Source organism: Hyla sarda, chromosome 10 (genome assembly GCF_029499605.1).
Source record: "Hyla sarda isolate aHylSar1 chromosome 10, aHylSar1.hap1, whole genome shotgun sequence".
NCBI classification, from domain to species: domain Eukaryota; kingdom Metazoa; phylum Chordata; class Amphibia; order Anura; family Hylidae; genus Hyla; species Hyla sarda.
In genome coordinates, this window is record NC_079198.1 from 99173022 (window position 1) to 99190393 (window position 17372).

General features: G+C 42.2%; 1 protein-coding gene across 4 annotated transcripts in view; it reads right to left on the reverse strand.

Annotated features, from left to right (window-relative positions):
* Positions 1–8703: 8703 nt before the first annotated feature.
* Positions 8704–17372, reverse strand: part of PLCH2 (phospholipase C eta 2) — a 768337-nt gene continuing 759668 nt past the window's right edge. For 3 of the 4 annotated variants that reach the window (XM_056543369.1, XM_056543368.1, XM_056543370.1), the window contains exon 22: positions 8705–11076. In XM_056543369.1, the coding sequence (XP_056399344.1) occupies positions 9443–11076 (1634 nt within the window). In that variant the 3' untranslated portion in view covers positions 8705–9442. Of the gene's footprint in view, positions 11077–17372 lie in introns of all 4 variants that reach the window. The other variant, XM_056543367.1, reaches the window with a different exon arrangement.

Below are 17372 nucleotides of genomic sequence, written 5' to 3' on the forward strand. Positions count from 1 at the left end.
CACATCGCTGTGGTTACTGTTACTATAGAAACACAGCCCAGAGTGAAGGGGTTCCTTACACAACTGGCTATTAAGACTTTTTTTAAATTTATTTTTCTGTTTCCTGGATATTTTATTTTTGGATGTGACATGAGAACTGCGTTCTAATTGCACTCAACAACATTCACTGTAAATACGACTTCTTTAGTTAGAAATTGCAAATGGCATATTCTTTCCAATGGGTTCAATTAAAGTTAGGAAGAAAAAAATACATCAGCTTTTATTGAGGGCCGTGTATAATGATGTGAAGAAAACTGCAGGGAGGAAATGTATCACAATGAGGTATTTGGCATGTAATAGGTTAATGTATCCCTGAGTTTGGCTGAGAAAGAGCAGTCAAGTCAACCAGAAGTCTGTCCGGCTGGGATGCTCAGTTATGGACCATCATCACCAAAGGGCTGAATATTGGCTGTATGGGCATTTACACCAACACTTGTTGACAATACCAGACTTGTGTAAAAGAGCCGGCAGTCAGCTGACAAATGAGAAAAATGGTTGATAATCGGCTGATCGCATTTTTTGGGTGGCCATGTAAATCATTTTTATCAGTCACACTTCATCATGTGTAAAGAGATGTAAATGTGTAGCCAAGAATGATCAAATTAAAGAGCCACATGAACACTCGAGCAGTGGTACATGCAGCCTGGTCTTCAATCGATTGAGCTTTGTACAGGCTCATCAAAGCGTACCGTCATATCACAGTACTAGAGATGCTACCCCGTACCCCTGCTGCCCTGTCAAGCAGCCTCCTTCAGTGTCCCCAGGGCCCCTGCACTTGCTTCCCCCTGTATATATGTTTTATTGTTTAGTATGTTATATAATGTATTGATACCTTAAGAGTTATTTGTTTAGTATGTGATATGTCATGTGATTGTTACCCAGAAGTTATCAGTGACCAGCTGACTCCAAGAGGGACCAATGGGCTCCCTGCTTGTCTCCCCCATAAAAGCCTGGGAGGAGCTAGCTTCTCTTTCTTCCTGCTGAGGTCCAGTGCAGTCGTGCCCTGGCTGAACTGTATAGACTTTCCCAACTGTCTTCCCTCAGTAAAGCTACCGTTGTCCGTAACATCTTCTTGACAGTCTGATTACAGGAAACTGAACAATGTCACACATAAGGACGCGTACCCTCTGCCAAGGATCGAGGAGTCACTCACAGCCCTCGGGTCTGCTGCTTACTTCTTCACCCTGGACTTAACCAGCGGATATTGGCAAGTGCCCATGGCCGTGGAGGACCAGGAAAAGACCGCCTTTGTGACGCCCATTGGACTGTTTGAGTTTAAAAGTATGCCATTTGGGCTAGGTAATGCCCCTGCTACATTCCAGCGTATGAAAATTGAGATGGCCCAGGCACCGTTCCATCAAAGTGTCCAATTGTACCTGGACAAGGTCATTCCGTACTCCAAGTCCTACCAGGACATCTTATAAGTCCTGAGCAAGCATGGGCTGAAGATCAAGCAATCAAAGTGTCTTCTGCTTAAACCTCAGGTACACTACCTGGGTCATGTTGTCAGCGCTGAGGGAGTCCAGCCCAATCCTGAAAAGGTGGAAGTTGTCAAGAACTGGTCTACCCCGTGCATGGTGAAAGATGTCAGGAGCTTCCTGGGATTTGCCGGCTACTATCGCCACTTCATTCCCCACCTCGCCCAGATTTCAGAACCCCTCACAGCTCTCTTACGGGGTTCGGTGAAGGAGAACTACAATGGAAGACTACCTGTTGAATGGGCCGAGGAGCATTCCGAGACAGCGTTCCGAGCTCTTAAATGTCTGCTGACAGAACCACCCATCCTGGCGTAACCAGACTAGAGTCAGCAGTTCGGGTTATATACAGATGCCAGTTGCGAAGGCCTTGGAGCTATCCTGTCCCCAGTCCAGGAAGGGCAAGAGCAAGTAGTTGCCTATGCCAGTCATAACCTGCGAGGAGCAGAGAAGAACAATGCAAAGTACAGCTCATTCAAGTTAGAACTTCTCGCCCTGGTATGGGCCGTGACCGAAAAGTTCAAACACTGCTTGGCTGCCACGCCATTTACTGGCTACACAGATAATAACCCGTTGGCCCACATGAGCACTGCCAAGTTGGGTGCCATTGAACAACGTTGGGCTTCAAGATTAGCCAATTACAGTTTCACCATCAAGTACAGAAGCGGCAAGTCGAATGTCAATGCCGATGTTTTGTCTCAGATGACCTCCGGCAAAGAACCCCCTGTTGAAGACATGGAGATTCCCCCTTCTTATCAACGGTTTGTGAACCAAAATGTTGTGACCACCCTCAGGGACGGTGAACCCAGGTCCGAAAAGGTTCAAGAAGACCTATACACCTGGAAGACTCTTTAAGACAAAAGTCGAGTCGGATCTGTTGGATTACCTTCTGGCTAAAAAGGTACCAACCCGTCTACGCCAGGCCCAGCAGCCAAGTCATTGGGCAGATAACCCAATATGCAACTGGTGTATAATAAGGTCTTAAACATGTTGTTAAAGCAGTTATAAGGTCCATTACTCTACCTATTTACTGCACTATCACATAGGGGCCTGTACGGACATGGACTCATCCTTTGTTGCTACTAATTAATCAGACCTGTGAAGGACATTTTGCGAAGATGCCCCAGGAATGGTCTCTAGGTCCCAGTGGCCATTTCAGTCCTCCGCCCTCCAGAACCGGGCGTCGAGGGCGACTGTATTTATGAGGGGGAGTTTGTGGTAGCCCAGTACGGGAGGTGTTACCCGTTCCCCTGCTGCCCTGTCAGACAGCCTCCTTCAGTGTCCTCAGGGCCGCCTGCACTTGTTTCCTCCCCCCCCCTTTATGTATGTTTTATTGTGAAGTGTGTTATATAATGTATTGTTACCTTAAAGGGGTACTCCGGTGGTTAATTTTTTTTTTGACTATATGGCATCTTCTTTGTAAGTTTAGTTTTTTTGCAATATACATGTGTTATATGTTTTGGCAGCATGTATGTCTTTTTCTTACCTGTTTGTTGGGCAGGAAGTTCTGTAGTTCCGAGGGTTTTCTTTTACTGTTGTCCACAGTTCTGAGTCTGTGGTGGACAAGATGTCATAGCACTTTTTTTTTCTCTGTTTGCATGAGAGGAATAAGCCACGCCCCTCATCTCATCCAGCTGAGTACACAGCTCCTCACCTCCCCTCCCCCCTGCTCTGTATTCTAAGGATGCAGGTCTACACAGGAGAAAGAACACAGAGAAGATAAGTGTTATCTGAAGGGGAGGATGAGAAGGTGCACGGGCTGGGGATGTATGGACTGCAGGGGAATAACTCTCATACTGGGAATGATCTCTATGGGGGAGATTTATCAAAACCTGTGCAGAGGAAAACTTGCCCAGTTGCCCATAGCAATCAATCAGATTGCTTCTTTCATTTTTCACAGGCCTTCAGAGAAATGAAAGCAGCAAGCTGATTGGTTGCTATTTGCAAATGGGTAAGTTTTCCTCTGCACAGGTTTTGATAAATCTCCCCCTATATGTGAAGGGGGAGGGGAATGACACATGTTGGGAGTTGTAGTCCCTGTTGTGTGTGTGTGTGTGTGTATGCTAGTGTTTACAAACCAGTGTGCCTCCAGCTGTTGCAAAACTACAACTCCTAGCATGCCCAATGGCTGTCAGGGCATGCTGGGAGCTGTAGTTTTGCAACACCTGGAGGCACCCTGGTTGGGAAACACTGGCGTATGCCCTACAGAGGTGTGGTGAACTACAACCCCCAGGAGACTACAGAGGCAGCATGCTGGTGTTATACCACAAACTGAAGGCTCCTGAATGACACATGCTGGGAGTTGTAGTCTCTTTTGTGTGTGTATGACAGTGTATCCCAACCAGGGCTGATTATATTAGTGTGCTGTGTTTAAGGGGGCCGACCCGGGAAAATAGTAGGGTGGGTAAAGGGCGGAACAAACAAACAAAAACAAAAAAAGGAGCCGCCCCAAACCAGAAAGGCATGTGGCATGCTGGGATTTGTAGTTTTCAGCACAGCAAGAAGCAGGAAATAGAAGCAAAGATAGCAAAACAAAGTGGGGGATAAAAAGACAACAAAGAACGGAAATAGAGTCGGTTAAACAACAAGAATAGAAATGAAACAAAACAAATCGGGTAAGTCAAAAACGGAAAAACACGTTGACCACCGGAGTACCCCTGTAAGAGTTATACCATGTGATATGTCATGTGATTGTTACCCAGGAGGTATCAGTGAGCAGCTGACCCCAAGAGTGACCAATTGCCTCCCTGCTTGTCTCCCCCATAAAATCCTGGGAGCTATCCTCACTCTCTTCCTGCTGAGGTCCAGTGCAGTCGTGCCTAGTGTGTGTGTCCAGAGTATTGGAGGCCTCAAGTCAAGTCCTGCAGCCACAGTCAAGTGCAAGTAAGCTAAACCTGCAGCATTGTCAGTCATCAGTCAAATCAGTCTCTGTCAAATTGTGAAGCAACGTAGCCTGCACTAAATTGTCCAGTCCTACTACAAGTCCCATCAAGCTCTTAAGGTCTCTGAGTCACTGGTCACCTCCTTGGGCCCTGGCTGAACTGTATAGACTTTACCAACTGTCTACCCTCAGTAAAGCTACCGTTGTCCGTAACTTGGCATTTGAGTCCTTATTGCCCCCATGCCTAGCCCAGGATCCAACGGTATATCTTCGGGTGGTTATAGACTAAACCATGCCCTGGTTTACAAGGGGTTAATGCCATCTGCCCCTAGGGTAACATCTGCCCTAAACCACACACCCCGCTACCACATGTGTCTGGCTTCTGTATTTGGCTCCCAAATCCCTCTGCTGCTTACTCATTCTGACATCCACTGCTCAGGAAGGGGTGTGTTCGAAGCAAACACTGAGCTCGCCCTCACTCACCATGCATTCACTTCCTCCCTAAATCCACATACTGATAGACAGGACAGGAGTGAGCATAGAGGAGTGCTAGTCCTGCCCTCACTTACTGAACTTTATCCCATCCTGTGCTTTAGCTGAGACAACGATAATGCTGTAGCCGGACAGGATTATGTTCTGGATGGTATGGGGACCCTTAGTGTTTTTTTTTATTTTTTATAAAACATGATTTCCATAAAAAGGAGAAGTTTAGTAGAAAGGTAAAATGTTTTGCCAGGATGTACAACATATACAAAGTTTTTGCATCTGACAGCGCCCATTTAAATAAGCACAGATTATTGAGATCCAAACTAGTCATTGGGCAGACCTCTACCTATGTATAGGGACTTTGGCACTATATAGTCACTGATCAGCAAACTGTGGTCCTCTAGATGTTGCTGTAATGTCCCAGTACAGGACATGGTCCTGCACTACACTTAGGCCCTGTCAGGTTGAGTCCCTCAGTGACCAGGGGGCTCTCCTGCAGTGTCTCCCCTGCTGTTTCTGTGATGTTGTTATTTATTCTATTTTATGGACAGTCAGTGTCTTAATGTATAGACAGTATAAAGCATCTGTGAGATGTCATCTAAAAGACCTGTGAAATGTCACATGTTATGTTTATGTTATCACATGATGTTACCCAGAGGGCACCAGTTTAATACATGACCCGCAGCTTGACCAAGGGGCTTTGGCTCAGCCCCCCTCTATATAAGGGGGCGGCCATTACAATTCTCTATTTTTTATTATGCTCCCTGCTGAGGAACGGCCAATACCAGAGATCTCAGTGCTAGTGTCCAGCACCTGGAAGGCCTCAGAACAGTCACTTCCTGTAAGTCAAGTCTATGTCTGCTGTCACTACTACCTACAGTCTAGTCAAGCCTCAAGTCATTTACCTAACATCAATTACAAGTATAATTGGTCCCAGCAAACTGTGAGGTCCTTCTGTGTTCCTGCCACCTCTCTGGGATTCTGGCCTTGCTGTGAAAATAACAACACCTATCTGAACTCAGTAAAGCCTCCTTTAAACCATAACCTGGTCTTGGACTAATTTCACGGCCTAGCCATTGGCATAGTGGAGATATCGTTTGGGTGGTTCCCGATACCCAAAAACCACTCTGTAGTCACGAACATTAGGGGTTAATAACACCTTGCCCCTGGGGTTGATACCATCTGCCCCATCCACCTACACTGCTACACCCCGTGGTCCCGCCATTCACCGTGGCTCACTACATTGCAAAACTTCAACTCCAAGCATGTCCAGACAGCTAATGGCTGAAAAAACTGGTGAAACTTCAAGATTGTTACTACTCTCCCTAGGAGTGAGCATCCTATTAGGGAGCAAAAAAGGCTATCCTAAAAGAAGATCCAAGAAGATGTGAGATTGAACCACAGAAGACCCACAGAAGACTCTACAAAACAAAAAAAACAACAACATTTCTATCCATCTCAGGTTTGCACAAAACCACCTAAAGATGTTACACAGTGCTTCTGGAGAAATATCCTATGAATAGATAAAGCGCATGTTTAACTATTCAGCACAAACACTGCTTACACAAACTTATCCCAGCTGTGAGGCATGGTGCTGGGAACATGGTTGGGGCTACTTTGCCGCATCACAGCCTAAATGCCTTGTGATCACTGAGAAAAAAACTATTCAAAAAGGTATAAAAACATTATAAAGGAGAACGTAAGGGCAGCAGCCCATGACCTCCAGCTTAAAGGGGTTCTCCACCCCTAGACATCTTAAGATGTCTGATCACGGGGGTCCCGCTGCTGGGGACTCCCATGATCTCAGCTGCAGCACCCCAGACATCCAGTGCACGGACTGAACTTCGCTCTATGCCGGATGACTGGCGATGCAGGGCTGAGGCTTGTGACGTCACGGTCACGCCCCACCTATTGACATCATGGCCATGCCCCCTCAATGCAAGTCTATTGCAGTCATGGCCGTCACACCCCCTCCCATAGACTTGCATTGAGGGGGCGTAGCCATGACATCATGAGCCTCTAAACGAAAGCCGGGTGCAGCAGGGAGATTGCGTGGGGGTTCCGCCACTGCGGCACCCCAGTGGCGGAACCCCCACGATTATACATCTTATCCCTTATCCTTTGGATAGGGGATAAGATGTCTAGGGGCCCCTTTAAACGGGTACTCCCGTGGAAAACTTTTTTTTAATCAACTGGTAAAAGAAACTTAAACAGATTGGTAAATTGCTTCAATTAAAAATTCCAGTACTCTTTAGGGGCTGTATACTATAGAGGAAATGTTTTTCTTTTTGGATATCTCTTCTGTCCAGAGCAGCATATGTTTGCTATGGGGATTTTCTCCTGCTCTGGACAGTTCCTAAAATGGACAGCAGAGGTCAGCAGAGAGCACTGTGGTTGTGACATAAGAAAAATCCAAAAAGAAAAACATTTCCTCTGTAGTATACAGCCAATAAGTACTGGAAGAATTAAGATTTTGTAATAGAAGTAATTTACAAATCTGTTTAACTTTCTGGCACCAGTTGATCTAGTACAAGTACAGCTGAAGTAGTACATGAATTGTGTTTGGATATGCTGTGGAATGACCTAAAGAGGACCGTGCACAGAAGGCAACACAGAATTATATATGAACCGAAAAATCAGCAGGGAGGAACGGACAGAATTCCTTCTCAATGTTCTGTAAATCTTATTTGCAGCTACATATGCTAAAGAGGATTGCTTCTAAAAGGGAATCGACAGGTTATTAAAGGGTTCATTGACTTCATCCCTGAACTGTAAAGGCCTCTGAAAAATGAAAGAAGCGATCTGATTGGTTGCTATGGGCAACTCAGCAACTTTCCCTCTGGACAGGTTTTGATAAATCTCCCCCAATGTGTGTGTATGTTCCAGCATCCCTTCCAAACAGCTGGAGATATTTTTTGCTGACATGTAAGTACACATTACTTCTATGTCAGCTAAAAATGTAGGCTAGTTAAATGAACCCTAACCCATTCTCATTTGTGGGGGTCAGAGTTTAGTCTCATGCATGTCTACAGGACTTGTGGTACCTTACTCCACTCTGTTCTGCTCTGCATCTCCTGGTGTGTCAGTCCAGCTTGCAAGCCACGCCCCTTCCATAACCCACACCACTATTGCAAGCCACGCCCCCTCCAATTTTTAGCCCTTCTTTTGTTTTGGCTAAAGGCCAAAGACACAATTTTCACCAGATACATCCCCATCACAGGTCCTTTAACCACAATCACTTCACAGCTCAGCCCCACCTTACTCCACAAGCTCCGCATCTCCTGTTGAATGAGGAAAGAATATGAGGATGAGAAAAGAAGGCGGGATGTGAGTACGGGCTGTGAGGTTGGAATAGGGATAGGAGGTTAAGATATGAAGACAAGATATGAGGATGGCGTATTAGGACAAATATGAGGTTGGGATATAGTTTAAAAAACAAAACTCTCTCTTACTTTTTTTTGCTGCCATACCGCTGCCGGTATAAAAGAGCTCCACCCTCACTGTTTGGCACTTTTAGGCTTGGTAATGTGATGTCATGTTCACTGGTCCAATCGGTGGCTTCAGTGATGTCCTGCCGTAGCCACTAATTGGCAGGTGGGTGGCATCACAGCTGCAAACCAGGAAGTGCTGGAAAGCAGAGCTCCATCATAGTGGCATGGGAGCGAGTTTTTATTTATTTATTTTTTACAACTAACTCCCTCCCTGAGCAGATTTTAAAGATAAGTTTTTTTTCCCCAGACTACCCCTTTAGTCTTGTGTTAGACACATTCCCAATATTTAAATTCTTAGACAAACAACATTTTTAGTTAATAATAAACGGTTAAATAATTTTATTTGATAGATTTTGGTAGTTTACAAACTTTGTTAAAACATTTAATATATTGAAATTTAGCATAACCAAGGAATAAAATTAACTAGTTAAAAAATAATAATAATAATGATAATGGATGTATAAAGAAAAATAAATGTTAAAACCAAAATCTAAAACCTACATCTAGGATGCTGACATAAATCAATGTTAAAAAAAAATAAAATTGAAGTTTCAGAAAAAAAAATGTTTTACAGAAGTAATACATATCGAAGGGGTTTAAAATGTAGTTTTTTGTTTGCCATATTTTCTTTTAAAACATACCATATTCTGAAAATTTTATATGGCAGTGCAAAAAAATAAAATAAAATTGTACTTTAAAGGTGCTATATACAGCAGCAGTTTAAAAATATCACGTTTCACATTGGTAAAGCAGTGCAGAAAATAGTTAACATACTGGATGGTCAGGAATAGTCTTCTGTGGAGGGGAGGACAGACCTCCATGAATGGACAAAACCAATATATTCTGGGAATATCTAAAAGTAATTGTGTCCAATAGAGTATTGCAAACCCAATGTAAACCTGACAATTTAAAAATATACACAGTACTATAAGTGCTTTAGATTTTTAGGAGTTCAGTCCAATCCCATAATTAAAGTAAAGTATTCTCCCCATCGAGGTATATCTTGCATGGACTATTTATCATATTCATGATATAAATGCTACGTGGATGTATTTAGTCACAACAGTGTTTTATTGTGGTCCAAATTTATCCAAGGATTCTGATGTAAACTTAGTGGTCGAAAGAGAATCCATACAGAACCCTTTGGTTATTGCACAAGCTCCTTCTGGATTTCCTCTTTCCTCTATAGAATTACCATTAACCAGATTTTGAAGTCTTTGTCGCTCTTGGGCTTGTTTTGCTCTGTTTGCAATGTACCGCACTCTGCTCTGGCTTCTGGAGGATGTCCTCCTGAGAAGATTCATACTGTCATCCTCATACTGAATGGGTTGAAATTCGGTGGGAGACGTGATGTCATTTTCTTTCTCAAAACTTGTCAGCCTCTTGAGTTGCTCTGTGAGGGAATCTGTAGACTTAGTGGAGGCATTCATTCCAGCAGGTCTCCTCTGAGCCCTCATAGACCTTGTAATAAAGCTTCTGCTTATACTTCGATACTTGCTTTCAAAATTACATGATATATCTTCCGAGGTCAAGTCCCCAAGACTTTTAGACATTGACTGGGTGGCTGTTACTTTATTATTGTTGGGTCTTTTTGTGGTCTGTTTAAGGCTCTCTACATATAGTCTATTCCAAGTGTTCCTTCGTGGTAAGGGCGGCAATACTTCTTCAGGACTTCTAGCTAGAGGCCTTGGACGAAGTTCATCTATTGCTTTGGTGTTGGATATTAAGTTAGGATTGGATTTGCTTTTGGTTGCTCCAAAAGTGGTTCCCCTGCAGGCTAGAGTAGTTGCTGATCTTGGTCGGATGCTATTTTGCAAATTAATACTATCAAAGTTATCATTGGAGATGTCAAGATCCAGCAAATGTTTTTGTGCTAAATTAGGCAAGGAAAGATCAATCACTGTGTCATTCGAAGATTTACTGGAAGACGAAGACATGCTGTCCCTATGACTGTTGAGCTCTAACTTGCTCCATATCCTATCATTAATGGTGGCATCAGAATACACCTCTGCGACCGGAGACTGTAATGTCGAGTTTAAGGTTGAGCTACTTGAAATAACATGACCTTCACTCTTTGTTCTTCTGACAGATACAGGAGGTCCATTACAGACCACGGATGATTGCTGGGGAAATCGATCAGGCTTTCGTCTTAGAACACCAGGAGGTAAAGGGTTCACTACTGGGGTGTGCTTTATTTGCTGTTCTGAAGATTTGGAAATTTTCAGTATCTCTGAACTAACGCTCCTTTGAACAAAGAACCTTTCACCTTCGCTCCCTTTTGATTGACAGACCTTGTTCTCTCTTGACACATCAGCTAATAAAGACAATCCAGGCTTCATGTTGATAGGATTTATGGTGATTGTGGTTTCTTGTTTGCCACTAGCATTATTGTGTGCATTAACATTTTTATATGTTTTTTCAGAAATTTCGATGCTTGTGACTGGACCGTTGGCTGGTTGGATTATCTTGCCTATGGCTGGGTCATTGATTTGATTCACTCTGGACGTATTGTCAGAGCTACTAGCTAGACTAGAACATTCAGAATTTGTACACCCTTTAAGGTCTTCATTTGTAAATGAGGCAACAGGCTGGAGAAATGTAGGACCAGGAAGAGGTATCTGCTTGGCAAAGGTAGGTTCTTCTGTAATAGTTTCAAGACTGCATAAAGAAGAGACCGACCTACAAATTGAGATTTTTCTGGCATCTGTAAGAAAAGAGAAGGAAAAAAGTAAATCATAATTTCAATCAAAGAACATAGCACTCAAAGATGGCAGATGAAAATGCATGTATCTGCAGCTAGAATATTAACAGTGCAATTGGATCTGAAGGGTTGTCCGAATGGTTAAAGCCCCCAAATCACTTTTATATGCACCACCCATTGAGTCCTGGATTTGGATTGATACAGCATCAGTTTTGCTTGGAGGGTTCCTCTAAAGGGTTGTCATGGTTCCTTTAATGTGGTTGCTTTCTTCCAAAAACTGCTTAACACACACAAGTTGTGCCCATAACCACAGCCTGGCTCCATTGAAGTCAATATTTAAGCTGAGCTGTCATACCGCTCATAGCCAGTGGACAGGTGTGCTATGCATTTTTAAAGTTTACCTTTTAAAGAATATGAAAAATACACTGTGCACAATAGTAATTTTTCTAAATTGTATGTGTTCCTGGGTGCTCTAGTTGTACATTAGGAGACAGAGCATCCTGCTTCTCTCTATAACACCCTTGGCAGGCACAAGATCCAGTACCATTGGATCACATTATATTGGGTATTGCATTAGCTATGGAGATAGCAAGAGGCTCAATCTTCTAATGCAAAGTTAGAGCAGGTTTGAAAGGTTCAACCATTCCAACCATGGGTTTTCTTTTTGGGCAAATTATTTGGTATCCCAAGGATAGAGAATAATTTGTGGATAGATAGGGGTTCGACCACTGGGACCCCCAGCGATCCCCAAAACTTAAGTAAAAATGCAGCCCCAAAGCTATGAGATTTCGGCAAGGTGGATTTGGGATAACCCCTCTAATTGCAGTTGGCCGCATTTTGGTCAGAATTGTGAAGCTTTTGGCTATGTGAGTCTGGTCTCATCTGCTAGCCGCAACTGCAATATTAGAATGCCCCCTAAAACGAAAAAGCTAAATGAAATAAATTAAAGGGGAATTCCACACATAGAAATCTATTTCCCTATCCAAAGGATACTGGATAAGATGTCTAATCGTGGAGGTCTCACCACTGGGACCCCCCGCAATCTCCGTGCAGCACCCATCATTTAGCCAGGTGCTGCACGGAGATAGTGGGAGTCCTTCCTTTGGATAGGGGATGTCTATGGGTGGAATACCCCTTTAACTAAATACATTAACACTTGTGCCAATTGGTATTGAACCAAAGAAGACCTCAAAACACCTCAACACCTTCATGTCTGATTATTCTTTATTGAAAAAGTGATTTCTGTGAATGCAACAGTGTGGGAAACACACAACCTCATCTGTCTGCAAGTGTGTGTTCACCTGGATCGATAAATTGGATGTCTACAGGACATCTCGGGTAAATATAGGCTGGTCAGGTTAAATTTTCCTAATGTATGGTTAGATGGTAGCCAACTACAAAACCATTGGCCCCTAAGGCCCCCCCAACATTCTCTTTTGTTTTTCAGTTACTCTATTGGAATAGAACAGGAAATTATTTCAATCCAGGACTGTAGGTTGTCCTTGAGGACTAGGTTGGGGGCCTCTGTACTATATGACCTCCATAAGACAAAATCTACAAATGATTGGAGTAATCTCAGATTTTTAGCACTCCGCTGTATTCATTTTGGCTGTGTGCCTATAAGAGCCTCTATTATGAATGAACATAGAATTGTTTAGAAGTTCAGACTTCCATAGCCATCTACCTTACACATACAGTGCATAAGGTTTGTTGTAATAAACACATGCAAAGTTTGCTGAACACATGTAACACAGCATGCAACATGCGCTTACTGTCCCAGACAGAATGTGAAGTATCAGGAATCAATGGAGGAAACAATGACTGGATAGACAACGCCTCACATATCCACAAGGATTTATGCCTTTTATTTATGACAATGTAGAAGTGTTAGGGTGGACAAAGACAGGTGCTTTTTGTGCCATTGAAGTTGCTGTGTTATTACCTAATAACTACAAGAAGACCGCTATGAAAACTACAGAGCAGCCACAGCACACAGTGAACCCAATAAAGATTACTTGTGTGGCCGCATCTTCATAGGAATCCAATTTACAATATTTACATGGCTACACTACGTGTTCTGCTATTTAATGTTTGGTCCATTAAGGTTCAAGTCACACTAAGCAATTACCTGATAAATGTACAGCTTATGCTCTTCTAACAAGTGCATTAATGTGTCTCATAGAGAAGCAGTTTATACACCAGAACTGCTCTTCCTAACCTAATGTAGAACAGGATGCTTTAACCATTTTAGTTTCTGGTTGCTATATTATATATATATATATATATATATATATATATATATATACATATATATATATATACACACATACATATACACATACACACATACAGTCATTGCCGTAAATGCTGGCACCCCTGAAATTGGAACTAAACCAAAAAAGGGAGGAAAAAAATTAAATTGGACATAATGTCATAGCAAACTCCAAAAATGGTCTGGACAAAATTATTGGCACCCTTTCAAAATTGTGGAAAAATAAGATTGTTTCAAGCATACGATGCTCCTTTAAACTCACCTGGGGCAAGTAACAGGTGTGGGCAATATAAAAATCACAACTGAAAGCAGATAAAAAGGAGAGAAGTTCACTTAGTCTTTGCATTGTGTGCCACACTAAGCATGGACAACAGAAAGAGGAGAAGAGAACTGTCTGGGGACTTGAGAACCAAAATTGTGGAAAAATATCAACAATCTCAAGGTTACAAGTCCATCTCCAGAGATCTAGATTTACCTTTGTCCACAGTGCGCAACATTATCAAGAAGTTTGCAACCATGGCACTGTAGCTGATCTCCCTGGGCGTGGACGGAAGAAAAACATTGAAGGTTTTAATGCCGGATGGTGGATAAGCAGCCCCAAACAAGTTCCAAATATATTCAAGCTGTCCTGCAGGCTCAGGGAGCATCAGTGTCAGAGCGAACTATCAGATGACATTTAAATGAAATGAAACGCTATGCCGGAGGAGACCCAGCAGGACCCCACTGCTGACACAGGCACAAAAAAAAGCAAGACTACATTTTGCCAAAATGAAATTGAGTAATCCAAAATCCTTCTGGGAAAATGTCTTGTGGACAGATGAGACCAAGATAGAGCTTTTTGGTAAAGCACATCATTCTACTGTTTACCGAAAACAGAATGAGGCCTACAAAGAAAAGAACACAGTTCCTACAGTGAAATATGGTGGAGGTTCAATTATGTTTTGGGGTTGTTTTGCTGCCTCTGGCACTGGGTTCCTTGAATGTGTGCAAGACATCATGAAATCTGAGGATTACCAACGGATTTTGGGTCGCACTGTACATCCCAGTGTCAGAAAGCTGGGTTTGCATCCGAGATCTTGGGTCTACCAGCAGGACAATGACCTCAAACATACATCAAAAAGCACCCAGAATTGGATTGCAACAAAGCGCTGGAAAGTCCTGAAGTGGCCAGCAATGAGTCAAGATCTAAATCCCATTGAACACCTGTGGAGAGATCTTAAAATTGCTGTTGGGAAAAGGCGCCTTCCAATAAGAGAGACCTGGAGCAGTTTGCTAAGGAAGAGTGGTCCAACATTCCGGCTGAGAGGTGTAAGAAGCTTATTGATGATTATAGGAAGTGCCTGATTTCAGTTATTTTTTCCAAAGGGTGTGCAACCAAATATTAAGTTAATGGTGCCAATAATTTGGCCAGCCCATTTTTGAAATTTTGTTGTGACATTATGTCCAATTTGCTTTTTTTCCTCCCTTTTTTGGTTCTATAGGAATTTGCACTCTTCCCTGCTCTATCCTCCTTCCCTCTCTATGTATGCCTATAAATCTTGTATCTGTCACTCCCAGTGTCTTCGGTGTCTACTTAGACTAGTACACAAGACAACAGATATTTACATAGAAATAGAGGAAATAATTTATTACAATCCGCATTCACCCTGGGACTTATTAAAGATAATGAATTATTAAATTATCCCTTCTTCTATGGTTCCTAGGATGCAACAACGTAGTAGAAAAGCTAATAAAATGGCAAGAGAAGCAACACAGTGGTGGAGATAAATAAAAAGTGTGAACACCAAAATCTTGGGCTAGGAGATGGGTTTATAAAACATATTAGAAATTAGTGCCATGCTCAAGGGGGCATGACTTACCGAAAAGTGGGCATGGCTTCCCAGAAATGTGGGCGTGGGTTATATGCCTTAATAATATGCCACTTTTGGGGTGTATATTTGTCTTAAATGTATGCCAATTTAAATGTGGTCAAAAATGTATGCTAGACAGTTATAAAGATGTGCCAGATTTTCAGACTACCTGGGACACTGTTACCAAGCAGCTGAGAAGTGAAAAGCTTGTACTCAAATGATAAACTTCAACTGTACACAGAGTTGGACTAGAGTACCTTGGACCCACCACAGACCCACTTTTCATTCATTCTACTTTAGAATATATATGTCCACCTTTGTTGCACACGCAGGACACATGATCAATAAGATGTTATTTTTTAGGGCAAAAATTTGTGAGAAATGGACTCAAGTGGCAAGTTGTCAGATCTAGACAGAGTTGTCTTCTGCTGGACCATTAGGGCCCATAACAGTGTTATAGTCTAGGCCCAACAAAGAATCCTCTGATACACTGGTGGGCCAGTCTAACCCTGAGTGTACTAAGCACATGATTATCACCACCATTACGTATCTACAAGAACTTGATATGGCACACGTATACATGCTGAAAAATGTGGCTTTACAATTTTATCAAGACTCATTTTACAACAGTGGTAGAAAAAAGGTAATATAAAAATGTTCTCTATTATACAGCACTGAGTTATGTCTTTCTCAAGGAGTCCTGTCTGAATATATATATTTTTAGTTTAGAAGTCTTGACAAAAAAATCCGCACTGAAACAGCCCCATTCATACGGCCATGAACACAACACACAGTTACCTGGACCCTCTTGTCCTTTCAGTCTTTTACTAGAGAGACAGAGAAGTACAAGTGAAAAGGAAGAACGCAGGAGAGAAGTTAGTCAGGAGAAGATTCAAGGTGATCTCTACATACATGACATATACAGACAGAAGGACGCATGAGCGACTAGACAGACGAACATATCTGAAGACATCTAGCTGTGTAATGTATTTCAACCAGAGCATCTATTTATAGTAAAAATAAAAGTCACTTCTTGGTTGCTATGGCTGACAAGGTTCTCGGTCCAGCTAAGAAAATAAGTGAAATTAACTCTAGAATCCTTAATATAACTTGGAATCACTGAAGGCCTTATGCATAAATACTGTATAGATGAAGAAAGCTGAGATAAACCATATATTTTTGGCCCACACGACAGTAGGTATAACTATCAATTTCCTCTATAAACACCAGGGCATTACATCACTTAGTCCATCAAGAATGTATCCTTCTTTTGGGCCATCGGCTGGGCTCTATTTATTCAGGGATTCTTATAGCTCTAAAGTGGTGGTCTCCAACCCAGTTCTCAAGGCCCACCAACATTCAGTTTTTTTTCCCCCCAGTTACTCCATTGGGATAAAACAAGGAAAAATCTAAATCTTGGACCGTCTGTGGCCTTGAGGACTGGGATGGGGACCTCTACTCTTAAGGATTAATGTAATTACCTACTGCAGCTTTGTGGATGTGTCTTCTACCATAATGCCTTGTGCCCTTTCTTTCAAGATTGTAACTCAATTTATACTTAGTTTGTGAATTCCCTCTTTATTGCTATTGTTACATGATGCATATATGTTATAAGACAATAAAGAAGTATTCCATAAAATAATAGAGACGAATGCTCTGGTTGAGAAAGTTACATCGCAGAACAATAAAAATATTAGACCGTACAAAGACAGACACAACATACATTAAAACATACAACGTAGTGGTTAAAATTATGACACTAATGTCTAGAAACTAAACCACAATAAAACTGACACTAAATAAAAAAACTAAAAAAAAAAAACTAATGTAACAACACATTGAGTCTGATTTCTAAAACAGCGATGGTGGGACATATATAGATCTTACCAGTAAAGAATATAGGGGATTTACTTCGAATTTCCTCCAACTTTTGAACGAACAAGGCATTCATTTCCCTTTGTAGGGTACCCACTTGCCTTCGGGAATTTTCATGCCAGCCCATAGACAGTTCTGGACTTCCAAGGCTTTCAAGGCTGCTTGAGTTAGAAGATATAGAACCACTGCCAACAGGGACCAAATTAACAGTACTTCCATATCTGCCACCTGTTTGGCATTGCCACCGTTGTCTAGGATGACTTTTCATCCCAGCACATTTGGATTCTCCATTTTTCTTTCCT